We start from the raw sequence: 27,989 nt of genomic DNA, 5'->3' as shown, positions 1-27,989 counted from the left end.
CTGTGGTCTATGCGAGGACTGGATTGTAGGATTGTAACGAGGACAGCCGCAGGAGATGTGCTCTAATGCCTCCTTGCTGCGACAGTTGTCACAAAGAGGTTTGTCAGCCATTCCGATACGAAAGGAAAATGACTTCGTGAAAGCCCCTCACGCCGTAAACGGTAAAGCCGGGTGGCTTCTTCTCGGTGGAGCCCAGCAGGCATCTGTAAGATCAGTAAAGTGTTCGGGCCACTGCTGCTCGATCAGCTCTTCAAGACGACGGGTAGAGAGAGACAATACCCCTATCAAGGACTGATCCCGCTAGCCAACTATTACGCAATTAATCAATAATTAAGTAATTAATTAAGCAAGGAAAACCAATTAAGCAATGAATTAAGTAAAGAAGCTTAATTAAGTAAAGGAATGCGAGGCCCAACTGTCCAGACGTCTGGGCGAATTTCTCAACAAGCCCATGAGAGCAGTGATATACACCGCTTGCGCATAGCAGCGGGATGACGAAAACTACACAAAAAAGTGATAAGACGCGCGCGTGGTCTGACCCCGGTATCCCAACAAGGATAATTCTGCCAACTTGTGATAAGTATTTCTCGAGATTATAGTAGCGCCCACTCGCGAGATTATTCTCATCTGCCCTCTCCCCGCCGTAAACCCATTTCATCACTTTACTCTCAACAAGAGACGAAGGACTCGAAAGGGTAAAGCCACGTGCGCATTTTCTGTCGCGATTTCAATTCTCTCGATCTTTCGAACGATAAAAATAAAAGCTGAACGAGAAAGATAAAAGAATGACAAAAGTCATTACGTCAGGGGCGCGTAGCCAAGGGGGGGGGGGGGGGGGTTGGGGGTTCAACCCCCCCCGAAATTTTTCAATTTTGCTTGCGCATATATACACGCACACATACAAACGCACGCACGAACATACATAATGTATGGTTGAACCCCCCCCCCCCCGAAAAAAATTTCTGGCTACGCCCCTGCATTACGTCCAACCCTATACCCGTATCCAAGACATTTCAAAGGCGCTTACCAATCGCCATAGTGTGCAGACCTTGGCAGGCTCGAGCAGCACGAAAAAGCAAGCAAGAGGCCGGCGTAATGTTACGAATGTTTCGTAATTGATAATGATTTATGAGCTTAATCTAGGACGGTCTCAAGATGACCCCGCTGCGATGAGACTATAAGCAGGGAGCAGGCGAAACGAAACGCATCAGAAAAATTTCATTTACTATTGCATTAAATTTTAAAACAAAATAAAAATACAGACAAAAAAGGTACGATCGCAAGCAAGGACGAAATAGCCTAAGAGGTCATTCCAACATAAAACGAAAGGGTAGTTGATGCTGAATCGACAGCTTTCTCTATTATGCTTACGACTCGTTGGTTGGTACTGGTGTTCTCTGGTAACGTTATGCTTTTTTTTTTCGGAAGCTCATGTTTTTCGTCAACGCTATATCACTGTTGAATGCCCCCCCCCCCCCCCCCCCATCTCTCTCTTATTGACACCACGTGGTCACCTTAAGCTTCGTCTCTCCGCAGGCTTCCTACGTCCTCAACGAGATATCGAATATCGGAAAAAGCTCAGATCGAAACACATCGTCAGTACAGAGATACCACGTTGGTTGGTAGACTTTGTCAGTGCTTCGACCGCCTCGCGCAGTTGGCCATTTCAATCTAGAGCTCCATGCGCGATGTCCCCGCACTAACGAGTCCATAGCATGTATTAGAAATACAAATATCACGGCATAAATATATGGGTCTTATCTCCGACGGACGCGGACATCATATCACCTGCTGCGCGTTCGCGAACGATGTCACCCGAGTTTTCAAAACACGCTCACACACTGACAGATTATTTTTTGGAGATACCCCGAGGAAGTGTTTGGTGCACACATGCGCATACAGCTTATCTCTCTAGAGAGGTGCTATGGAGTGGGCAGCGGAAGGGTCGCCCTCCTTGTATTTCCTCACGCGGTATAGTTGTCTTTTGTGGCCCTGCGTACGACGTACTAATACTTGTAATTTCCGGAATTTAACGTTCAAAACCGCGATATGATTTTGAGGCACGCCGTAGCAGAGGGCTCTGTAAATTTCGACCACCTGGGGTTCTTTAACGTGCTCCTAAATCTAAGTACAAGGGCCTCTAGCACTTCGCCTCCGTTGAAGATGCGACCGAAAAGAAGGTTTCTTTTCTCCTGGACCAATAAATTTAAACGTGAATCTTATTTCGGTCATGTAATGCGAGCTATACCAGTTCAACAGAGCGAAATTGAGCGAACAAAGAGACGTACACTCATGGATCCCGGTGTCTCTCTTGCACATGACTCATACTATCTCATCAATGGCAGTCAACGGCGACCACAAAATGAAATCCTGTATAGTATAGAAAACCTGTTGTTTTAAAAGTACAAAAAATGGCATGACGTTCTTGTTATGCGAGTGCTCTTGTCTTTGAGGCAGAATTGTCCACGCCATTCTACTTTGTCGACGAAGACATACACCTTTATGTTTAGACGCCATGTTAATTTTTTCGACGCAGAAGCACTAGATTAGTCGTGCTAATCAGTTCGCCGAAAATTGTTATTCTACGCGTCTTTTGTCCTCGGACGCGATCCGCCAGAACCTACAGTATAGGATACAACTTTAGAAGTCCGCGGCGTTTTCTCCTCAAAGGCGGATGCTCACAAGCCTGCACCAATGGGCGTGCATTCCCGACCGACGTCATGAGCCGGACGGCCGGTGACTCCACCTTCGGAGAACATTGCCGAGTGCATGAGCGGGACTATTTCTTTATTCGCGGAGGCGATCGGCTGCCGCACTTCGGTCGTCTGGGAAGGGCCTCTCCCGACTTCTTAAGTTGTGTCCGACTATAGCAACGTACAGCTTCACTGCAAAACGAGCTCCTCTCACGAACAATTCGGTCAGATGGTATTCTGAAGGCCCCAGGACAACGCACGTTACGGAAGCCTGTCACAAAGCCACTGTCACCTAACGATTTGCTTTTGTTGTCACCGAACTTAGTGCCATTGATATTGGCCTCATTCGGGTCAATCCCCCCCCCCCTTTTTTTTTTCCTTGGTCACCAAGGTCTGATACCGATAGTTAAAGCATTGAGCTTAGCCAAATGGACCTGTGAGATCCTGCTCAGAAGATCAGGTTTTCTGTACTGAAAGAGGTTAACTAGAGTCGCGTTCATTACATCATAACAATGACGCACGTGCAGTACTTACGAAACTGGCGAAGCCCCGGCCACCAATGCAACTTATAGAACTCAAGCACTTCCTTAAAGGCACTCTGTCGCGTAGAAATTACGATTGACACGCTACCCATAGAACACGGGAGATGAAACGTTCGAATTGAAGAAAGCACGCTTTCAGTAGACGCATTCCTCACGACGAGACGGCTATGCAGTTTTTACAGTAAATGACTACACCTTTCAAATGTGTCGCGAATATACTATTTTTATGCACGCAATTGCATGACAAATCAAAAACACCCTTGAAAATGATTTCTGGAGGGCATACTTTCGAATGCTCATTATAGACGACTGATAAAAAAAAAATAGTCCGTTCTGCAAAAGGGAAGGGCAGCCTGTCTTCTCCCATGCCATGTAGTCCGACTGCCTCGCCCGCCATTTCAATATTTTCGCGCCCGCGATGACGAAATTAAGAAAATAACAATGAAAAATGTAGGCAGTAAATAGAGAGGTATGACAACTTCGCCTCGAAAGGAGCTCTTCGCTTCGACAAATCTCCGGATGCGTAGACAGCTGCCCTCCTGCGGCAAAAGCGTCCGCAGCCTTATCGATACGTTTGTTTGTTGACATGTTCGCGCGCGGATGTCTTATGCCGGCTTGCCCCAGGACTCCCGCAGTCATCTGTGCCTGTCGGAGCAACAAAAATTATAAATAAACAAAACAAATCTGTAGCTGCCGCGCACATGGAGAGAGAGAGAGAGAGAGAGAGAGAGAGAGAGAGAGAGAGAGAGAGAGAGAGGGGAACGGACGAGCCCAGACACGCCAGATGTGAGACCACGATCTGATAAAGGATAGTTTAGAGGACATGCACACATCCGTCAGCCTTGCCAGGGGTGCTACCACTGCATAGTTTCGGATTCGGCTGCTCCGCTTGGACTTCTAGTAACATGAGCCCAAGGTCGCCCACCAAGTTGTGTCTGCACGATGGAGAGGAGGGGGGAGGGGTGAGGCTCCATTGCCTCTTCCCTTCCTCCATCCTCTTGATACACGCGCTCTTCTGAACAATGAAATTTTACCCTTATATCAGCTGGCCTTTCGGGGCGAAGAGTGTTGAGTTTGGGAGCTGCAACGCGCAGCTACATCGAAGGCAAAAGTATAATGTATAAAAAAGTATAAAAGAAGTATAAAAAAAATCGCTGTACAGTTGGTGCACCTAAGAGGCCCCATGGACGCTTTCCGCTGTCACGAACACTCTTCCGGAATAACAAAGAGATTGCGAGCTCCTGCGAGCTCCCTCTTTCTACACACACACACATACACACACACATCACTGATAATGCAGGTCCACTAAAGAGGAATACCTGCCCACGAGCAGACATATGCAGACACACGGACGCTCGAGCACAAAACATAGAGTGGCGTATCACTCAGAGGGCGAAAGTGTTTTGAAGCCCGGAAGAGTTCTTAGTTATTTAACTGAATTTTAATGGGAATTTAGTTTCATTTCTCTATAGTAAACCAATAAAGAAAAAAAATAAGGTGTATCTTCCAATGTAGTGAATAGAGTACTCATTCAGAGGCCCACACATACATGAACGAAGAAAAAAAAAACGGAGAGGGAGCTATACACTCGTCACCGTGCAAGTCTAACTAAAAGGCGAACCCGTCATCGGCAGCCCACGGGATCTGCGTCATTTCGACGCGCTCACTGTGAGACATCGGGGCCCGAGAATGCTGCGGAATGCTTGACAAGCGGTACGATACCGTGTACATGCGGCGTTGGAAGCATATTACGTTTTCTTCCATATACTGCATCATCATTGCCACCATCATATATTGTCCCTGAAAGGCTTCAGAAGAAGTATTGGAAGAAAGGCAAGCGTAAGAAGGAAGACGTAAAGAAGGCAAACGTTACAAAGAAAATGAGCCATGACAAAAACACCAAAGAACAAAGATATCAATGCAGCAAATGTTGAGGGCTTTACGTGCATTGCGAGCGTAAGGGATGGCGTGAGTTATGGGCAGTTATTTCTGAATATAGGCGCTAAGCCTCTAGGTAACTTTATATATATATATATATATATATATATATATATATATATATATATATATATATATATATATATATATATATATATATATATATATATATATATATATAATGTAGAGAAAGAGAGAGAGAGAGTCGCGCATGTTAACTATGTTGATTGTGGTAACTCTACGTAACAAGCCCCGCCACGGTGGTCTAGTGGTTATGGCGCTCGGCTGCTGACCCGAAGGTCGCGGAATCGAATCCCGGCCGCGGCGGCTGCATTTTCGATGGAGGCGAAAATGTTTGAGGCCCGTGTACTTAGATTTAGGTGCACGTTAAAGAACCCCAGGTGGTCGAAATTTCCGGAGCCCTCCACTACGGCGTCTCTCATAATCATATCGTGGTTTTGGGACGTTAAACCCCAGATATTATTATTATTAACTCTACGTAACAACTGCGCTGTTCTGTATACCAGCTAATACCACGACCTATGCTCTCCCCTTCTGTCACTGTAGGGTGGAATGCATTTTGTAGCAGGTGTTATAATTCCAGATGACATCAGCGTAGCAAGGACGCAAATTACGCAAGAAACTTAGTGCAGCTGTAGTGTTTTGGAAATTCAGCATGTGTCCGGCTTTTATCTTGGGTATCGGGAAGAAATATGCTTAGAAAGCTCAGAGCGACATGAAGTTGAGCTAGTTGGTAGGTATTCATCACGGAAAAGGGGGGGGGGGGGTGGAGCGACGGCAGAAGAGAACGAGACAGCACAAACGCCGACTATCAACTAAAGGGCGCACAGTACGAGCACACACAGTAATTACAATACGAAACAGCGCGCACAGTGCCAATGGCGTAGCCCGGGGTATCCTGTGCGCACTGCTTTGAGGGGTGGGGAGGGTTTGATTCTTTAGCTTTGCACGTGTGATATACACGCACACACACACACGCCCGAATATACATAAAGAGTACTTGAATACCCACCTCCTCCTCCTCCTCCTCCTCTCCCAATTCCTCACCAAAAAAAGATTACTGGCTACTCCCCTGCACAGTGCGAGCATCCCCTACTGCTTAGAAAACAAAGATTCAGTACAAATAGATTTTTATTATTAGGCTGGCAGTAACAAATAGTATAGTCATAGACTTTCATTCAGCCAAATTCATAGGCCGAGCATTTCGACCGCCTGCGCGACCAGTCGAGTAATAAATCAGTTAAACAGATAAACAAAATCGAGTTGGCTCAACGCTCCACTGTCTATGAGGGTAACAACCGTCGCTTTTCAGCCGTTTCAGCTTCGCGTTTTCGACTAATGGTAGCGAGGTTTCGCGAGCGTGCATACGCTTCGAGTCGTGACATAACTTTCGTAACTTTTCAGGAAGACATTTCTCTCGCGCTCTTGGCATCGGGCCACGCTCAGCCTTGCGGCGATGAGCTTGGTAAAGGCAGGACTCCCCGCTTGGCGCTAATGATGTGCTTGCGTACTGAGCACGTGCTGGAAGAGCCGCTTTCTTTTCTTTCCTTCCTTTTTTTTATTTCACTTTACTTGAACGCCTAGAAAAGCAAATACTTCGTGCTTTTTTCTCGATTTGGCACCAACATGACCCTCGGTTGTTAACGGACTGTCAGCAGGCGTACATGTTTCCCATTTGCGCAGTGGGTATATGGAATGGCACAGCCGTAGTCGACAAATGGGTGTGGGCAATCATGATATTGTCACGGGCTCATGACGTCGGCGAAGGCAACAGTCGGCGTGTCGAAGATGAAACCCTTTATTTGGCCGAACTTGTGGCCGGAAAACGGAAAGTCAAACTACAGGAATACACACTGTACACTGATGGCGGTGAACAGAGCGTCGGCCGTCGATAAACTGATCATGGCTGGGACGCGCCGTCTTTTACATACATCACGCATCGAACTTTCCAGTCTTATCACTAGTGGTCGCGCAAGCTCTGGAATAATCTATACTATTCGCGTCCTGCGCGCAATCTTAACAAAGTGATCTACTACAATCGCGAAGCTTCTCGAGCACTGCGGCGCGGTCAGCGTCGAGCGTTGCTAACCGTCCTTGCGGGTCAAACCCGAATACATCAAAATAAAACAAAAAGCGGGCGTGGCAATATACTAACTGGACATTGAGGGTGCTGTACACAAAATAGATAAATCTGTCATTGCTATGATCAAAACTTGGAAGTTTGTGCAAGGTTCGTTGCAGCATTAAACTATGTACCAGACTTGTTAGTGAAATTACCGTAATTAAATTACCTTTTCCTGTAATGAGTAATGTAACAATTACATTTTGTGGGCGGGCAATTTAGTATCGTAATATTATTATTTCAAGCGAAAACTTTCAAGAAAATTACTTATTACCTTGACAATTACTTTCCTTATGCCTTCCCTTATGGCATAAAAAACGGACCCCTAAAGGAGAGAAAAAAACAAAACAAAGACAAGTTAATCTAAGTGTCAAACCTGAAGCGTACAAAGTTGGGCAAAGAACCCTGAAATTTCAATGGATATGTGCTGTAAATTCAGTGTGCATTAGTTGTGCACGAATCATGACTTTTGTTAAAGTCACTTCAAAGTAACTTGATGACTTTTCAAAAGTAAAAGCAATGCAGTGCCAATACTTACGGCCATTTGTAGTTTGTAACAGTGGCGTAGGCAGAAATTTGTTTCGGGGGGGGGGGGGGGCGGGGCGGCGGGGACGTCCTTGATCCGACATGGGGTCCGGGCAGGTAAGTGTGGTCGAGTGTCATTTTTGTGCTCTGCATCCCATGGCAGAAAACAATTTCCGGGGGGGGGGGGGGGGGGCAAGGGCTCCGTGTCTCACCCCCTGGCTACGCCACTGGTTTGTGATCTAATTTACTTATATTCAAATTTTTTTAGAAAAGTAAATAGCAATGTAATTTAAGCACGCTTTAGAAATAATTTTGCCATTTCTGCTATATATAGAAGTATAGGACCAAATGCAGCCGCTAATTAGGGCTGCTAATGTGCGCAACCCGGGTGGGGATGCGCCCCCTTCTTGGACGAGTTTGGGAGGCGAGCCCTCTTAATGCAACAGCTGGCTTGGGAAACCACTCGGCATAACAAAGCTTTCGTTGGCAGACAGAAGCATAAGAGTAATATGTGGCAAGGTGAAAGGCAACATTTCACGCCCATGCTCCACTGTATATATATATCTTGACATCTGACACGCCGTGGCTCAGTTCGCGACTTCAAGTTCGTGCTGTCAAGACGCTCAGATTGCGTCGCGCGGGGCGGAAACAGTGGCACATGCTACCACCCGGAAATCGCCCCAATTACGTACGTATACGCGTATATAATTGGGCCGGTTTCCTGATGGATCCGCGCACCCGTTCGCCTCATATGTTAAATAATGTATATAATGTGTACATAATATAAATAATAATAATAAGTAATAATGTGTTCGCGGTAGGAAAGTACACGCTAAAATTAGCTATACCGAGTTAACGCTATAACTATACAGACGTATACGTTTTTAGACCCGTCTGACGCCTAAGCGATATGTAATTTTGCTTTAACGTCGCGAAAATAATTCCTACTTGTATGCTCATTCTGGTTAGGGCGAGGAGCCCAAGCACCTGTGGGCTGTGGTCGTGTTAGTTATGTTGTTGCTACCATGATAGCTACAGGCTGTAGGGTCTCGCTGTCAGACCTGGCAGGCAATCGCTCCGCCTGGACGTGCGCGCCGCATTCGCAACGTATAACGTAATCTAGTCTATCGAAGTCTATCGAAGAAAAGTTAGAAGAATGCAAGACATTTCTTTGCACACTATCCGCAGTTTTCTGTGCATCACAGCACAGCATTATGATTTGCCGAGACTTGATCTTAAGAACCATTCTAGCGCACGACGTTCTTGCGAGATGTCCTTGTGACCGTGAGGAATGTGACATTGTGCGTGCCGTGCTCCCTGTTTCTCTCTACCTCTATCTTTCAAACTCCCCCATCCCTTTCCCAAGTGTCCCCTCTCTCCTGTTCTTTCCTTAGTGCCAGGAACCTATATATACCAATTAATGTTTCCAGGTTTTGTTTTGCTGAGTCGCAGAGGGGTGCTGTTATTTATAAGCAATATTACAATAAAACGTATATATGTGCGTACATTACAATCATTGCCGTGTTATGAATATTTACTCCAAATATCCCTTCTTTTCTGGTAAGCTGCTCAATTCTTTCCGGAGCCTCCACATATGCTCCAGGCCTCTTGCTTGCCACGGCCCAAGTGCGTAGCCAGCAATTTTTTTCAGGGGGGGGGGGATTAAATCCACTTTTATGTGTGTTCATGCGCGCGTTTGTATGTGAGTGTGTATGTATGCACATGCAAGCTTGAAAAATTCCGGAAGAAATGTGAGCCCCCCCTTCCTCCCCCCTTCGGTTACGCCAATGCCACGAACAAAGCTTATAATATCGCGTTGTCTGGCGAACGTGCACGACTTGATGGACAGAATCAGCATCATCAACACTGGGGGAGGACATCTGCGAATCAATATTTGCAGCCATATCAAATTTTACCTAGCGATATTATCCTTGATAGGCAATCAGCAGCAGCAAATTAATCGAATTCTGACTGATAGCGTGTTGTTTCTAACGTCTCAAAATTGCACCTCGACCAGCTGTATTTTTTAACGTAAAGCAAAAGCTCAATTCACACGCGTAATATGATTTCGTTTTTTTTTTGCTTCTTTTTTTAGCGAGAACTGAGTCATGGGCAGGCGTGTTTCTCATCAGCAGGAAGCGAGCGAACAAGATCGGTGCGCTGACGTAAGGAAACAGCGCTGAATAAGCAAGCAAGCAAGCGAGCAAGCAAACAAACAAACAAACAAACAAACAAACCACGATGAGATCATGTATCATCAAATCGGCAGAACGCGACAGCATCCGCAGTACATGAGAGAAAAATAAGAAACAACTCTAAAGCGAATTGTGGTTTCCTTTTAGCAGACAAATAAGATCTCGAATGACCATGCCAAATCCGCACCTGCAGCGCCTGTGACGCGTCGGTTTAAAAACGCACTGGTGCCATGAAATTCAATCGGCGATATCATAGCCAATCGGCAATCGACTTGCGGTGCGCAAGTCTGCCATCGACGCGCTTTTCTTGTCACCGCGGAATCGGATAGCGCCATGCAGGTGCGCAAGTGGGACATGAATGGCCGACTTGCTCACCCGCACGGCGCTATATGATGCCGCAGTGACAAGTAGAGCATGTACAACCTCGGTGTCGTCATTGATGACGCGCGAAACCGCCGCTGGAACGTGGGATTGTTTGGATGCACTCGGGGGAAGTTTCGCCAACTGAGTCAGCAGACACGCCCAGTGATTCCTGATCTTGGCCTCGTGCGTCTGCGATGCGCAAGGCGTTGCTACGCTTCTTGGGGGCGTGCGCAAGGGGGGGGGAGGTGAACCCTGCGCACTCTAAGGGGGAACCCTGCGCACGCCTATGTGTACCCTAACAGTACCTTCTTCCCTCTTCTTTCTTTCTTGTAATCCCCCCCCCCCCCCCCCCAGTGCAGGGTAGCAAACCTCCTGCCTTTCCTCCACTTCCTTCCTCTTCCTCCTCCTCAAGAAGGGGAGAAGGGGTTGGAGTACAATAACGTCCGTGCATACCATGCATTGTGTTCAACTCAAAGAAACCAAGGGGTCAAATTTAGTACAGAGTCCTCCATTGTGGGGTGCCTCACAACCATATGATGGTTTCGCACCTAACGATAAAATCCCAGAAAATTTTGGAACACGTCGCATCGCGCGAGTCATTCAGAGCGCGAGTCATTCAGAACGGTGTGGCCAAACCTGTTATCTTTGAGAAAAATGAAAAGAAAGAGAAAAAAAAAATGACACGGAAGAACGAGGTGTAATCGAATTCTTATCACTTTTTGCTTGTAGCATTCCTTGCCAATGGCCGACTGCTTTCGCTAATAACATGTCCAACACCGGGATTGGCTAGCATGTTCTTACGAATAATTGCCTAGCGTTAAGATGTTTTTGTGAATCCGCACCCTGCGCCATAAGCACGACCAAATATGAGCGAAATATGTTGGAACTGTAAAAGCAACACCAAGAATGATGTTGTCGTTAACGTAAAACTACACCGTCACTAAAAATTCAGGCATGAAGATGAATCGCGAGCAAGAATAACGCTACAGAAGGGTTCTATGAGGTACACATGCTAGCAGAAAAGGGTTCTGCTTGTCGTAGTTGTACACAGCATGCGTCGCTATTGAAGTATCATAGCAACGCTGAGTCAACATTGCTTCCAAGCATGCACGAGATCGCATGTCACGTCCCACGACAGTCTCGAAGGCCATAATTCAGGCTGGGACTGGATTGGTAATACGCGCCAGTGCATGCGTAATGAGATAGGGTGCCTTGAAGTGCGCCGGCTGTGTAGTCACCCGGATTGGCTTATCCTCCGCAACACGTCTTCCCTGGGAGAATAGATAAGGTTTCACGCTTACGCAGATTGACTCGGTGCATGAGCGAAGCAAGCGAAACGCGTGCACAAGCAAGTGATAGCTGTGCACTTGTGTGATAGGTGTGAAATGGGAACAATGTAGTGCGTCAGCTGACATACGTGATTTTTTATCCCATACGCTTACAAAAACACCCCTCTTCCTAAGACACAACAGAATCATGCCGAACGAACGTCACACTGCTCTTAGGGAGGTTAATGAATCGAATTGTGCTAGAAGCGAACCGAATATCGAATATTTTACGAATAATTAGCGGCCGACTTTACACGTGAAATGAACATGCGAGTGAAAGAAAAAAAAAGAAGAAAAAATAAGAACAACCAACAAATACAAGAAAGTTAGAAAGTTTATTTAACACAAGACATGTATATAACTACGAACACACACACACACACACACACACACACACACACACACACACACACACACACACACACACACACACACACACACACACACACACACACACACACACACACACTTTTGGGACCATAGGCGTGCGCACGGTTTCCCTTCGGGGGTAGTAAAGGTATATCGCAGCGCCCCCCCCCCCCTCATATTACGTCGAAGTATGGGGCCGACTTTGCCCCCCCCCCCCTCCTCTTAGGTGACTAGGGGGGGCGGGCGCACCCCCCTGCCCTCCCGCGCGCATCCCTATATGTTTGGGATCCAACAAATTTGTTAAAGGGTCCCAAAGAGAAATGCTGTAGGCCGAAAACAGCCTTGTAAACTTGGCCAGCATAATCTTACATGGTAGGCTATCGCTTAAGGATGGCTAATCTTTCCTGATAAGACAGCAGACGAAACGCTCATACATCTCGATGATGATTGTGGTTGTACAAGACCTAACGCTGATTTTGGCAGCCCGTAAAGGAGCGCAACGCAGCGGTATGTATCCATGTTTCGCCTTCGCTAGCTATAAATATAAAATGCTTCCATAATCACTATTGTGCTGTGGTCCTTATGTCGAAACCAAAAAAAAAAAAAGTTTATTTCCGCAAATGGTTGGAGCGCTCACTCTCATGCAATGCGAAGGCAAGTGCAAACCGCTTGAACCTTTCAACGAGGACAAGCGCTACTTTAACCTTATAAGCAAAACGGCCCATTTGGCCTACGTGAACTATAGACCGCATGACAGCGGTAACCCGCAGTAAACAACGTATCATTTACAGCGAACGTATCTGCTATTTGACGCTTTCTCATATAACACATATGCATGCCGTATAACAGTGGTCGACAACACTTTATGCAAACGGGGACATATAGTGGCAAGTTTATTGAGGACGTGACCACACGCACAGCACATAAACACTTGCCACGATCTTCAAGCAGTGCACTGCTCGAGCACAGTAGTTCTGACGGTGCAAACTCCATCAACGCCCATCAAGCAGTGCACTGCTATAGAAAGGGTGGTGACGCGAACGTGAAGGGCAGGCTCGCTGTAAATCGCATGTTGTTTACAAGCTGTCTTGCGGTCTACTTCACGTAGTGTAATCCGGTCGTTGCTTGAATATTCGACTGAAATAGCACTTTTCCTCTTAGAATGGTTCAGGTATGGTTTGCACTTGCCCTCGCGTTGCAGCAGAAGTGGGGGCCAACCACTGGCAGAAGTAACGTGTTTTAGTTCTGCAATACGGACCAGAGTAGATGGGAGATTATGGAAGCCTTTTATATTAATTTATAGCGAAGGTGAAAGGTGTATAAGCGTGTTCACAAAAAGAAAAAAAGAATTGCGCTTCTTAATGGGGAACTCATGACTTCAGATTATTCCCAGCAGGGGCGTAGCCAGAAATTTTTTTCGGGGGGAGGGGGTTTCAACCATACTTTATGTACGTTCGTGCGTGCGTATGTATGTGTGCGTGTATATATCGCAAGCAAAATTGAAAATTTTCGGGGGGGGTTCACCCCCCCCCCCTTGGCTACGCCCCTGATTTCCAGCAAGGGTGCAAGGCTGTATTCAGCCTAAAATGCTTTCACTGTCTGTCGTGTTTGGTTTTTGGCGCACATGCGTATATATATGTTTGTTGCAGCCATGTTGGCGTTTCTGCGTATTCATGTCGTTAATTATATAGTATTTAGAGTAGAGTAAGAGTAATTAGAGCGTAGCACTAATTACCCTTTTTTTCTGAAGATTCTAAACTAGAATAACAATCACTGAAAATGTAACTATATATAGTTATAGTCGAATACAACTTTAGAAGTCCGCGGAATTTCCTCCGCAAAGGCGGATGCACACTGGCCTGCACCAATGGGCACGCTCTCCGGACTGACGTCATGAGCCGGACTGCCGGTGATCCCGCCTTCGGAGAACATCGCCGAGTGCATGAGTGGTACTATTTCTTTAGTCGCGGAGGTGGTCAGCTGACGCGCTTCGGCTGCTTCGGCCGTCTGGGCTTATTCCGGACTTATTCAGTTATATCCGAATATTTATGGTTGCATTAAACCAATTGAATCACAAATTTGTATAGGACAATGATAAGGCGCAGCATTATGTTCTAGACATGTATATGCTGCTGCACTGAAGCTTGCGTAAAATAAATTTTCACATTTTGATCCCAACAATGACGCATTCATTTTGTGTATGCACCCCCCCCCCCCCCGTCCACTGATATGCATATCCCAAGTGTATGAGGTTTTGCAACGCAGGGGCGTAGGCAGAAATTTTCTACGAGGCGGGGGGGGGGGGTAGATTGAGGGGGATTAACCACACTTAATGCACGTTCGTGCGTATGTGTGCCCCTGGCTACGCTAGTGACACAACGTAACCGTCAATAGACAGCTCTCTTGCTTTATCGTGTGGCAGGTGGCGTAGCCAGGGGGGAAGGGGGGCCAGACCGGGCCCGTACCCGTGCCCCACCTCCGAAAATTTTTTTGCCATGGCATACACAGCATAAAATGACAGTCGACCAAATCTGCCTGCCCTGCCCCCACTTCAGATGATGCAGGTGCCCCCCCCCCCCCCCCCCCCCCCGAAAGAAATTTCAGCCTACGACCCTGCTCACATGTACAACTATATTCGGGGCGACAGTTTAGATATACAGTGGATCAGCAAAAGTTGAAAAAAAAAAAAAACATGTATGGCACGTGGTGGTTTTGAAGCGCGAGAAAATATAAAGTTTTTTGTTTTGTTTTCTAACTACTTCTCGATACTTCCGGAGCGATAAATGCGCTTATTAAATGCATTTGACATCCCGCTATGTTCTTAAAAAAAAAAAGGTAATCAAAACAAAAGCGTCGGCTATCTGTTGCACACAGAAGTGCAGCCTGTCGTTGCTTGTATTGTCTACAAGAATTCCGGGGCAGATATAGATGAAGATGCTGGTTGGGCCGCAAGCACAGCATATAGGCCGTGATCTTGCAAGGAGGGAACCCAGTCCACAAGTTATTGCCAAGAAGTAGTTTACTTGGAGAACTAGTTACCGATTCACAAACATTGCAAGTTACCAAGCTAGTTGCAACAGTATTTAGGTTACAGTATTAAGTAGAATATTCATGTTACGCCCGAAATCCCGCCCCTGACTAAGCGGCTGTCAGCTGTTTAGCGTTAAATCATTGTTGAGTTATTTACACGGAGCGGTTGTTTTCAACCGAGTCTTTCTCCTCGCCTTGGATCCCATCCTGAACGCAACAGAGCACGCTGTGTGTGTCAGTGCAGCCCTACCGCCTCTGTACGCTGCTGCAACTGCAGATACGGAGAAATAGTGCGCAGTCGTCGCTTAACGAGAAAGCCAAGAAGGACGTCGGCCTTCCGCAAGCCCGCGTTTCTTGCACGGGCTGGGAGAGGAAGTGGTGAACAAAATCAATCAAACAGCAAAACAGCGAGCGAGTCAAGAAAAAGAGGCGACGACAACGAAAACGATCCGATGGCGCGTGGAGAGGGGCAAACTTGTGGAAAGGGGATCCATCCTCCCTTGACCGCCCTGACTCACAGACCTCCAGGGCAGCACCTCACGTGACGCATTGAGAGAGAAAGAGAGAGGGCCCCATCACGTGGTTCTGAACGCCACTGAAAAAGTGCTGTACCCGTCTCGGCAGATAAGAAGGGCCCCAGCAGTGGTCGCAGTCTGTATTGGGTTTGTTCACTTGGTTGTCCGGCCTTCCACACGTAAGTACGCAGCGTGTTTTCCTTCCTCGTTGGCCTTTGCTTAACCCTTGCAAGCGCGTAAAAACAGCTCTGGTACGAGGGACGGGCGATGTCCGCGATGTTCCTAGCCTTTTTTTTGTTGTTGCGAACACGCGCTCTCAGTAGAGAAAGAGCCTTGGAAGTATTGTTAAAAATGTTGTTCTTTTTCTCCCGATTATTAGAAGCGGTGGTTGTAAAACCAGTTAAAGCAGCAGCTGAACAAAGAAACCGGGTGCATTCCAAGCTCATTCAAAAGCACGGGCGACCTTGTTGTAATTCGCTTGCGTCGTCTCGCCCTTGACAGCGACTCGTTCGATATTTTTCCAACCTCGCACGCAGTGGTGAGCGTGAACGAACTCTGCATTCCGAGGTCCTTCCACAAACAACTCTGAAAAATGTTTTCAAACTTCGCAAAGACAGGCGCGGCATCTAAGCCGCACCTTACGTCATCCGTCCGCACAGCTGTTTTTGTCACATGACGTTTCTCGTTGTTTTACCATTCGCGCGCTCTCGTCCGCGTAAAAAAGGCGGTATTTTTCAAACTCCGTATCACGAGCGGTTGTGTGAAGTAATCGTGCAATACGGTAATTCGTGCAAAGGCAGGCCAGTATAAAAAAATGCGTCGCTACACGTGTTTGCATGCAAAGCTTGTGTCGGCGCAATGCTGACACTGTGTTAGTACATGCGATTATTTACTGCTTACTAATCCATCGTTTGAAACAAATTTATGTCAATTTCTGGGGGTTTTACGTGCCAAAATCACGTATGATTATGAGGCACGCCGTAGTTGAGGGCTCGGTACATTTCGACCATCTGAAGTTCTTTAACATGCACTGAATCTATATATAAGTACAACAAATTTCTGGTGGCTTAGCTTTTAACGCTAAATATGATTGGGGCTGATTTTTTGAAAATTTGCCTTTTGACACCGATTTACGGTGCATGCGCGCTTATGTGTGCCTTAATTGCAAAATTCCATAAAAGCATTCAATATTTTGCAGGCTTCCTAAAAAAATGCGGGGGTACATTGTTTTGTGCTGCTTGTTCGTGACTGCTGCTGCAATTACGCATCAAGAGCTCATCGGCGCAGAGTGGTCAGCATTCAAGGCATTACATGGTAAGAATAGTTGCACGTTTTGCTACAGGCTAAGTGAACAGGTGACGGTAAATGCCTTATTTTCAATTCATACTTGTTAGCAGGATGCGTATATGTGTTGCGTTGAAGGAGTAAGCCCTGTTTTTGAATGATAGCCAATTATGACAACAGAGTGAAGAAGCCTGCATGAGATACGTACAGCCATGTTTTTCTGACGCACATGATCCATGCTCTTGTGCAATACACACTGCCATGTGACGCCGCGAGATTCTTCTACTCTCAATTTCATGTTGAAATGTGTGTGCTCACACAGTGTGGCAGCCTTTCAGAGCTTCTTGTGCTTGAAAGCTTTAACTGGGCTATGAGATAAGGACGCGAATACGAGACTGCCCTAGCTGCAGTTTATCTTATATTTTGGCGGGCTTGCATATGGCGTAGGATTTCCTAGACTCTTCTAGAGCTCACAGTACATGTGATAAGTTGACCCCTTACATTGCGCCACTGAAACGTACATTTTTCATTCAATTTTACTTCATGAGAGTGGCATTGCTCATTATGTGCTCCTGACGAACTTCTCAGTATTATGATGGATTATTTGTCCAGCATGAAAACTCTGATCTGTTTTTGTTGATTAAAAGTTATAATTTCGGATCATTCTTTTGTGCAAGCCACTCGTGCAGTTGTCAAGAGTTTGGAGCTTCCGAAAATTTGCAGTGCTTCAACTCGCGAAAAGTACAAAATGCAGTATTGCAACTTTTACTCCCACTATGTTTTTAGCAATATCTTTCCAGTTTCGGCGAATTAACAGTAGTGAAAAATTAAGAAATTATGACGTTAGAAATTTTGGCTGCCGCTTAAGGGTGCATAAGGGCAAAAAGTACCTGCACTAAAACACGTCACGGACAACTCTTGTTAACAGCTCAAGTAAGCATATGTGTAAATTCGCTTTATGGCAGCAGGCAGAAAGGTCAAACACCACATGTGCTTAGAAGTGGTGCAGGTTTCCAATGGGTGTTGGGCGTGGACTGCTTCACAATGCTCTCCTGAATCTGATGTGGCCTTCGTTGTAATTGTTATTTATTGAGGCCACGGCCTTATTGGGCAAACATTGGCTTTAGTAACACTGTGGGGGAGGCATGAGCTTGCTTGAGCTGTCTTTTATTCAATTTTTTTTAAATAGTCTTTTTGTGTGCTGTTTCTCAATAGTGTAGTGGTTTTTTCTTTTTCTTCACTTAGTGCACTTTATCGAATTCCATTCAGTATCTGTTGTGATTGTAACAACTGCTTTCTTGAGACAGCTTTTTGAGTCATTTGTCCTGATACACAGCAGTTCCAATAGTGTACCGTGTTTCTCAGGAGCCTTTTCAGTGTGTGCAATTTTGAGCACTGTAAACTGGATATTAATTAGCCCTCTACATTTTCTCCTAGCACTTATTCTTCCTTGTGTTATCACAATCGTGCCCCTTCAAGGAACGGGCAAGGGAACGACTGATGTGTTTTAAAGATGCTGCGGAAGGGCTAGATGCACATGGCTCGTGTAGACGCATGAAGCGAGGCTAAATCTTTAGCAAGAAAGCTGCCTGTTCCAAATAAACATTTCAGGTTTATCTACACATCATGGGTAATGACACCAACTTGTTACATTCCAACATGTTCGGTTGAATGCACACAGCACGGGTCATAAGATCATTGCTTAAACATGAATTCGTTCTTATTTTTTGTAGCTCTCGCTGCCGTACATGTGCACTTATTGAACATAAAGCTCACTGACATTATGTTATTGACAGAGGAGCGTTGCAAATGTCTCGTCAGATTGTGGTGTGGCATGCAGTGTTACCATGCCATTTCATTACATTAAGTCAATTACATTCTCAGGTTTTATGTTACCAAACTACAATGTGAATATGAGGCATGCCATAGTGATGGACTGTGCTTTAATTTTGATCACCTGGGGTGCTCTAACATGCACTTAAAACTACGTACACTAAAATCTAACATGGTGGCATTTGCAATTTACCCTCATCAAAATAGCTGCCATGTCCCGGCATTCAATGACAGGAAGACAAGGCCATGAGTCAAGCCAAGGAGAACTTCTTTAAGACTTGGCCCTTTCTATCTCTGAAGGAAAACAAGCTTTAATTACAAGTGATGTGCATGTTACAAGTGAAGTTGCATGTGCATGTTATAATTGTGTGCAGGAAAGGACTATGCGTCTGACACAGAAGAATACTACAGGCTCAAGATCTACATGGAAAACAGGCTGAAGATTGCGCGGCACAACGAAAAGTATGCCAAAAGCCAGGTCTCGTACAAGCTTGCCATGAATGAATTTGGAGACTTGGTAAGCTTTCAGTCGTATTTGGGTAGGGTCTCGCATAAGAAATGGTGCACTCTAAGCCTAGTCGGTTGTACAGCAATGCTCACTCTTAAAGCTAAACAAATCCTCAAGCGAGCTTTTTGGGTCATACTAAAATTTCGTATAACCAGACATGCTAGAGATGAAAATGAAGTGTACTTCTGCGTACTGGGTCACAGTGGTAGTTGTCACACACAACTTGCAGAAGTGTTGCTAAGGGCTGGGGTAAACTAAAAAAAAAGTTGTGCTCCTTCTTGGGGCATTTTCGCGCCACACAACAATGTAATCAACGAATCGTCTTCTGGATTTTGTGTTTCCTCTCTTAAGAACTCTGCACTTGCAACATTACTATCAAGAACGCTAGTTCATGCTGATTGCGTGTGTGCCATTCGTGTCCTGAAAGTATCAAGCTTGTGCCGTTAAAGGAAGGAAAAGCACGTAAGATGGATGATGATTAGTATTGTTGCGTGACAGAAGTACGCCCCAGAAGGAGCAACTGCTTCTTAAGTGCAACTTCTGGCCACATGTGTGCGTCGACAACAGCACGAGAATTTCGTTGGCCAAAGAGTGCATTTATGCAATACTCGCGCTGTAAAACGTAAAAGTGCTCGATAAATCACTGCTAGTCACTCTTAGATTCTTTCAAACTTGTGTTCTGAGCATTTCTGTTCTTGGTTTTTGTTTTTTTCCAGCTACACCACGAGTTCGTCAGCACACGCAACGGCTTCAAGCGCAACTACAGGGACTCTCCACGAGAAGGCAGCTTCTTCATCGAGCCTGAGGGCTTTGAGGATTTGCACCTGCCCAAGACTGTCGACTGGAGGAAGAAAGGCGCTGTGACCCCTGTCAAGAACCAGGGACAGTGCGGATCTTGCTGGGCCTTCAGCACCGTGAGTTTACGTGCAGTGTTGTGCGTGGTATAATCTGTTAGTGTGTGCACTACATTTTAATCTGCATAGAAGTTAACGTGTTAAAACTCAGCTGTAACAAATGCAGATATAGCAGTGTACAAAACATCATTGTAACCATTTCAAAGGGAACTATGGAAAAAGGAATGCATGATGTGGAAGAGCATCACTTCCAATAACAGTTTTTTCATCGCCGAAAGATTTTGTAGTGTGCAGAATTGTATGGAAAAGAAGGTGCATGATTGACTGCACTCTTGTTCACATTGACCACATACTTTGTTTTGCATCATTGTGTGTGTGTGTTATTCAAAGAATCAATACCCTGTATGGCACCCCAAATTTCTATCGCTGCTATGCATTAAAGGGACCGACAACTGATTTTTCTCGACCCAGTTTTTTACGGCGCGACAGGAAGCTTACCCTTCGTAGCGTTTGTAGCTGCAGTGGTTTATCCTAAAAGCACGTAGTTATTTTATAAGCAGTGTTTTTCGATCTGAAAGGCTCCAAACACGCATGAAGGCTTGCTCCAGCAACGCTGAGAATTGATAGCGATGCCGCTAGCCCTTGTGAAAGCTGTCGTTGTTCTGCTTTCGCAGGAGTTACTGTAACTATGCTTAACCACCTTTATTTTCAGCTTTCCAACCATTTTTGAAAATAGCAAGCTGTTACAATGAGATGATGTGGCTTTATTCACCTTCTCGGTATTTGTACAGCGTTGTGTGCGCCTGCGCCCAAGGTTGCCTGCGCCTGTGTCAAGGCTGCCTACGCCAAGCGAAGGCAGCGCCCTTTGTTGCATACAACTAACGCAGGCCTATATGTACATTTTTATGGAGTAATACCTTTTAATATAAAGAAATGAACAATATTTCAGTACTAACAGAAAAGTCATCGAACGCGTACACCAATCAACGGTCACGTGACCGGCTTCATCGGACCATTTATGATTTTGCCGCCAGAGGCGCCAAAGGTCATTTTTCGCGACTTTCAATGAAGAAATAAAAATGTAAATCCACCTCTCACGAGATAAACAGGGTTTGTTTGAGTCAATGCGACGGACAATCTTTTCATCAGTGCAGTCATCTCATTTCACGTTCTGGGCAGTTGTCGGTCCCTTTAATCCAACAGGAGTCTTGTAAACCGGTTTTGTTAAAGAATAATTTCACGGAGCTGGCAGTAGGTAACTGTGAGCAGCAAGAAACAGCTTCTGTTCGTTATTTAAAAACACGCTGCAGCAGTGCGCTTATCGAAAAATACTTTTGTTTGTGGTAAAAGCGCCTGTTAGTTTTCAATTTTGCTCTTTCTGGGAATTTATTCTTTTCATCGACAAGTAAAATATAACTTCTTTCAGCTTTTGGGATCATGGTGAGTGAGCTCCGTGATAGCCCAGTGGGCGTTTTCGAACTGGATTCCGTGGAACCCAGGAGTTCCATGGATGTCATCTTAGGCTTCCTCATGCAGTCAGAATGAATCCGACCTGCTCCTGTTTTACCACCGTTAGTACCTAATTTACTGATTAGAATAGAAAATTTGCATTGAAATTTGTATTCAGCGAAGCCATTGCACACAGCAACCGCACTTCGGGAGTCTTTGGGTAGCGAGAGACCCACGCTGTTGTGGCACCAAAGAAGTTTGAGTACCCCTGCCCTGAACAACAGTTTAAACTCTTTTTTCCTTACCGACTGAGATTGCTTACAAGATACTAATCTTGCCAATGACGTCTATTTCCTAAACGATCGAAGGGTCTGCAAGATCTCTGAGAATTATGTGTAGTACTACTGCCTCTACTTTTCGCATGGGTACAACGAAATCACCAAATTGAGCACTGATGCAAAGCATGTGCAGCACAGCATATAGAACTATCGTGCTGCAAAGTGTGTGCTACACAATGCGCCAAGGTGCAACCCTTGATTTGATCGCACGGAGAAAGAGCATGCAGTTGCAGCATTGCCCCACAGCCGCTGCCGGAAACGACTCTGCAGCGCTTTGACGGCTGCTGATTGTCGTGTAGCACATGACTTGAAAAATGTGTTCACTAAAACAGTGAGTGACTACCATTTGACCACAAGCTTCAGGAGTAGGTTTACTATAATTTCTTAATTGCCTTTGCAGTAGCAGTGGAACTTCATCATATATATATATCGAAGTTGCAGGTAAACATGTTTCATTGCACGTTATACCAAGTTTGAAAATGTACGTGGTACTACAAACATGAAGCTAGAAAGTGTGAAAACGTTATGTAGAGAATTTTGTTATTATGAAGTTCATTATGTCGAGGTTTAACGATACACGGCAAAGGTGATGGGCGATGGTGTGTGAGCTCCTGCTTTTTTTTTGGGAAACTCACGTGTGTGCCCATCTAGGTTCCCTACAGTCAGTGAGCCACGCGACTAAATGCCGGTAACGCTTTATATTTCTTTCCCAGAAGCAATCGCTAAATCACAAAGAAAATCACAAAGAAAAAACAAGTTACTGATATCACCTTATGCTCATAAAGAATATAGTGGAAGTATTTCTGCGTCAGATGAGACTGTTTTGAATAAGTTTGACATTAATTGGCGAGCACTGTGAATAAGGTCCCCTGTTCCGCAGTGCACAAAGAACTCATGCTGTCGTTTTTTGTTTTGAATCAGACGGGATCCCTGGAGGGCCAGCACTTCCGCAAGACGCGCAAGCTTGTGTCGCTCAGTGAGCAGAACCTGGTCGACTGCTCCAGAAGCTTCGGCAACAACGGCTGCGAGGGTGGTCTCATGGACAATGCTTTCAAGTACATCAAGTCCAACAAGGGCATTGACACAGAGTGGAGCTACCCTTACAATGCCACGGTAAGCGCACTGTGATCATGTTGGGCAAGGGTCGGCAACCTGTGGCCCGCGAGGCAGTACAGTAAAACCCCGGTGATACGAATCTCGCGGGGTTACCAAAAATATTCGTATCATCCGAAATTCGTATCACCAGAAAACATGGAAAGTTAGTATGCGACAAAAGAAAGTTGGCACACGTTTTGATTTAGTGTTTCCCAGGGCCGCACCGACGTCATGAACAGCTCTGAATGATTGCCAGTAAAGTTTTTAGACGTCAACGATCATACTTGTACTCGTAAATATACAGTGCGTGCGCGTGTGTGTAATCAATGAAGCAGATGTGTTGTGACCCGTGACCGCTAGTAGCCCCTTACTACGCTTTTCTGCATAACATCAAAGTACTGCGGCGAAAGTGACCTTAAGAAGCGCTTTGTACGCGATAGATGAAGGCCAGAAAATTTTAGAATCGCTGTCCTTTGTTCCTGTTACCTTCTTATCACGGTGGTGTGGGGGGGTGCTTTTCGGGAGATTTACAGCCGTGCCCGTACAATCGGGAGGTTTGCTCAAAATCCAGGAGTCTCCCGTGCAAATTGGAGAGTTGGCATGTGTGCGCGTACGCTGCGAGGCCTAGCTCCTTCGCCAAGACCGTCCGCTCCGTCTCTTGGGGTCTTCGTCCACTTTTCATAGGACTTCATGATCAACCCACAACCCAAGTTTCAGTCTTGTTTCATAGAACTCCTGATTGCGAGGACATGACTTGCATCGACGTTAACACAGTACAAAGACGCTGCTGCCTCGAGCACGGCAGTACGCGTCAACGCAGTGGGAAAAAAAGAAAACAAACGCGACGTCCACGCAACCTGTAATCTAAACGCGAAGGCGCATAAAGGCCCCCAAGATTCGCATGCACAACGTCTGAGGCAACGACGCACCATTGACGGTCGCGCAGCGCGCATGCCTGCACCAGCCGCGACTGCCGCGCCTTTCGCGACAGCGCGGGCAGCCCCTGTTCGTACCTGTGCGCTAGCGTACGTTCGTATCAAACGTCACCGGGTGAAAATCGGTTCGCGACAACCGTACTCCAATACATAGCAGGCTAATGGGCCCTGGCCGGGACCACAGAAAAATTCGTATCACCCCGAAATTCGTACGAGCCGTGATCGTATCACCGAGGTTTTACTGTATTATGCGGCCCCCGACGCATCATGCTAGCCTCCCTTTGACACTTCCTACCTGAAGGCCGACACAGCAGTTTTGGTTTATTTACACTTAAACGTCGATATAACGAACACGCTTATAACGAATTATCGGTTATAACGAAGCAAATGAATAGTTTTGTCAGAGATACTGTGCTGTGCCTCCTAGTTTGCAGCTACAAGGGTTATGTTTTCCAGCAATACCTGGACCCAATTTTGCCGCTAAACCGGGGAAACGGCGGGCTTCGCTGCTGCCAGCGCAAAAAAGTAAAGGAGGAAAAAAAACGGCCTCGTGGTCAACTGAAAAGCGTGCCTGCGAAAAAGAAGACGTGCTTCGCTGCACCACAGTGGTGACACGCGGGCAGCATGTCACCTGCTCCTTGCAGTGTCAGCGCGTCATGATGCGACCATTCGCCCGTTCTTTCTGGTAAAATAAAGAATTTAATAATGACCAGTGTGACGGAATTCGCAATGTGTTCTGGGTGGAAAAAATGATCATTGAAGTTATCGAACTGAGTGTTCGAAGTAGGCGTTGCAGGCAAGTACTCCGCCAGCAGTGCAAGTGTGCAAATTGCCGGAACAACCGCCAATCAGAGGTTCGCATACATCACGAATTCCGTCAGACCGCCTTTTATTATTTTTTCTATTTTCCCAGAAAGAATGGGTAAATCATGATGCACTGACGTTGAGAGAAGCATGCGTCATGCTGCCCACGTGTCACCGCTGTGTTGCAGTGCAGCACGTCTTCTTTTCCGTGGGCGCACATTTCAGCTGACCACGAAACTGCTGCTTCTTCATATTTTTGTTTTCTTGCGCTGCCAGCAACGAGGCTGGGGTGCTCAACTTGTTACTCATTAGTATCGCTACAATGCATTGCCTTGTGGCTCCTAAGGGCCATCGTTTCTGCGGATTTGCGGCTAAATCGGGATCGGGAATTGGCACATGGCACCCAAAGTTTTCGAATTAACAGGGCTGGTACTGACCGCCGCTTCAAATTATGCACTCATATTTACATTGCAGAATACGGGGCCGCAGAAATCCTTCTAATTATGCGGGATTTCGAAATAGCCGAGTTCAAATTAATGAGGTTTTACTGTATTACCCTCACATCGATTAATCATTTTTTAAGTTTAGAAGCTTGTTATACCGGCTTATATGCTCTAAGTATAGTAAATTTTAAAATGTAACGTATTTTACATCCTATCACTTGCATTCTACCGAAAGCCAAATCCTGCTACTACTCAAAGTTGCTTCCACTTCCCTTTGAACCAAAAAGAATGACATATGCATATGCCTTGTTTCAACTTAAAAAATATTGTGCTGGTTAGTTGAATCCTGACAAATATGCTCATTTTTTTTTTTATTATATGCAATATAAACTATTCGAATTCGCTTCGACATTCGCTTCGACCACATCACTATTCGCTTCGAATTCGCTTCGGACCTAAAATTTACTATTCGCACAAGCCTAGTCAGTACTAATATTGGGTACAATGAAGTGCTAATGCCATTGTATCTGTAATACAGCGTAGTACAGCGAACTACTGTAAGCTCTCAGTAAATGGAAATCTCTTAAACGGAACTGCTGGCTTAAATGGAACAACTGCTTCTAATGTAATTGGTTTCATGCTTGAATTCCACTCCCCTGTTCCTCTCAGTAAACAGAACTCCTGTTAAACGGAACATATTTCCCTGGTCCCTTCAGGTTCTGCTTAACGAGAGTCAACTGTAATACACTTTATTTCATATCAGTAATACAGTTCAGTAATACAACAAAGCCATTTCATCGTATGTCGCAAAATGTTTGTGAAGTACCATTTAGTAGGTTTCGGGCAGTGGTGTAGCATAGGACGTCTAAAGGGTTGTGAGAACGTGCTTATATACAGCTTTGGCAGTTTTGACGGACGAGTTACTCACACTTGCAAGCATCTGTGACGTTTGTCTTTTTTTTCTTTGCGAATTTTCTTTCGCAGGACGGTGTTTGCCACTTCAACAGGAGCGATGTGGGTGCCACAGACACTGGTTTCGTCGACATACCAGAAGGGGACGAGAACAAGCTGAAGAAGGCCGTGGCTACGGTTGGACCCGTCTCGGTTGCCATCGACGCCAGCCACGAGTCATTCCAGTTCTACTCGGAAGGTGAAATCTCCGCCCCTCTCTCAGCTTTGTTTCTGGTTACTCTGGGGCTATTAATGGGCCCCTAAACCACCCAGAGGTCGAAATTCAGTTGTGGCGTTGCATTTGTCCACGAGTCTACAACGAACATGCAGCCGTGAGAATTATTCGAAACGGTGCCATAATAGCGCAACTATACGTGTCTGATGATCCCAAAGAGGCCCTCGCTTGTTTCGCTCTTTCCTTCGCTATGCTTGTTCCATCGGCTCGTTCTCCTCCTGGGCGAGTGCTCTCTCGTCGTGCGAGGAGGAACAGCAGTCACTGGATGAAAATCTGTTCGCAACAACCGTACTCCATTACATTGCAAGCCAATGGGCCTTGGCTGGGACCAACGAAATATTCGTATCACCCCGAAATTCGTATGAGCTGTGATCGTATCACCGAGGTTTCACTGTAAATGTTTATAACGAATTTTTGGATATAATGAAGTTATTTTCGTGGTAGATGTGGTTTTGTTATAATGAGGTTTGAGTGTATTGTGTATTGGAAAACTTCGGGACGACTTGATTTGAAGAAAAATACACCAAATACAGTTTCCGACTAAGTATAGACCGCTTATAACGTAAGTCGCCGGAGTCGCGAATATCCGCACTATAAGCGGTACCGCACTATAACCAAAACAACCTTCTTCAAAGGCTGCACTTGCGCAAAACGTGTTGAGCATGTAGCCTCGCGTGTCCGATAATCGACATATGCGATTGGGGCGCTTACAACCACTTCAATGTCCGAATGTTCAAAAATTAACCTCCAAAGACCTGCATTGCCAACGAAATGAACACGGGGGAAAAAAGCAAACAAAACAAAGTGCCATCGCGGAAATTCGCCGACTACGTTTCAGGCCACCTCGAGGTATGCGCATTACACAGAAACCATGTCGAATCGCGACCGAAATTTCGCGTGCTGAGCGGTACCGATCGTTCGATTTCACGGGCGCGCACGCGATGTCCAAGACATTGCAGTCGAATCCGGAACCACAATTCGAGAGTTCCATGTGCCAACCATGCCCTTGTTTTCATTAACTATATGATTCTTTTCCCTTCAAGTGCAGCCATCGCAAAAAGTTTCGTTGATTCCGCACCAAACCGCAACTTTTATCGCCCGCGACCGCTACCGAAAAGCAACCAACGCTGATTAGGCCTAGCGTGCTGTTCAGCATGTTGTCGTGGGAAGTTTGTCCAAGACAACATGAAGATCGGACGTCGAAAAGATCGCACTCAAGCACTAACTTAAGAACAGCGCGCGTGATACGAAGTTTTGTGTTCGCGGCCGGGAGATCAACGGCGACAAAAGCCCGCCAAGCTCGTTTAAGTCCGCGCACTGGCAGAAAAGGCGAAAGCTCGCGTCATGAAGCCGCAAAACTTTTCAATTTGCGGAAGAGGTCGCAAACGCGAATCTGTAGCAAGTGTGATAACGACGACGCTTTTCCCGACAGGAAACTTACTTTAAGCGCACTTGATGAGGACGCGATCGTACGTTCCACGCGGTAACGCGCTGCCGGCAAGCGGCCGCGGAGCCTTGCCGCCGCCGGTGCAAAGGCTACTCCGTCGCCTAGGCAACCACCATCCTTCCCCACTCGGCGAGCCCGCACAGCGCTGCCGCAGTCTTTTTCTCCCTCTGCC

At 46.0% G+C, this 27,989-nt stretch overlaps 2 protein-coding genes across 4 annotated transcripts in view; both read left to right on the top strand.

Moving 5' to 3' along the window:
• LOC119396089 (cathepsin L-like) overlaps positions 1–26,414 on the top strand; it is a 543,104-nt gene extending 516,690 nt beyond the window's left edge. For 2 of the 3 annotated variants that reach the window (XM_049416905.1, XM_049416904.1), the window contains exons 2-6: positions 16,840–16,955; positions 19,133–19,275; positions 19,983–20,180; positions 22,829–23,020; positions 26,169–26,414. In XM_049416905.1, coding sequence (XP_049272862.1) covers positions 16,853–16,955; positions 19,133–19,275; positions 19,983–20,180; positions 22,829–23,020; positions 26,169–26,399 — 867 coding nt within the window. In that variant the 5' untranslated portion in view covers positions 16,840–16,852 and the 3' untranslated portion in view covers positions 26,400–26,414. Of the gene's footprint in view, positions 1–15,727; positions 15,821–16,839; positions 16,956–19,132; positions 19,276–19,982; positions 20,181–22,828; positions 23,021–26,168 lie in introns of those variants that run through there. The other variant, XM_037663173.2, reaches the window with a different exon arrangement.
• Positions 26,415–26,814: 400 nt separating this feature from the next.
• Positions 26,815–27,989, top strand: part of LOC119397456 (probable phosphorylase b kinase regulatory subunit alpha) — a 7,654-nt gene continuing 6,479 nt past the window's right edge. Inside the window, 1 exon segment of the mRNA XM_037664881.1 lies at positions 26,815–26,835. Within this exon segment, the coding sequence (XP_037520809.1) occupies positions 26,815–26,835 (21 nt within the window).

This window comes from Rhipicephalus sanguineus, chromosome 6 (genome assembly GCF_013339695.2).
Source record: "Rhipicephalus sanguineus isolate Rsan-2018 chromosome 6, BIME_Rsan_1.4, whole genome shotgun sequence".
Classification (NCBI taxonomy): domain Eukaryota; kingdom Metazoa; phylum Arthropoda; class Arachnida; order Ixodida; family Ixodidae; genus Rhipicephalus; species Rhipicephalus sanguineus.
Note: the sequence above shows the minus strand (reverse complement) of the source record. Positions and strands in the feature narration are given on the sequence as shown.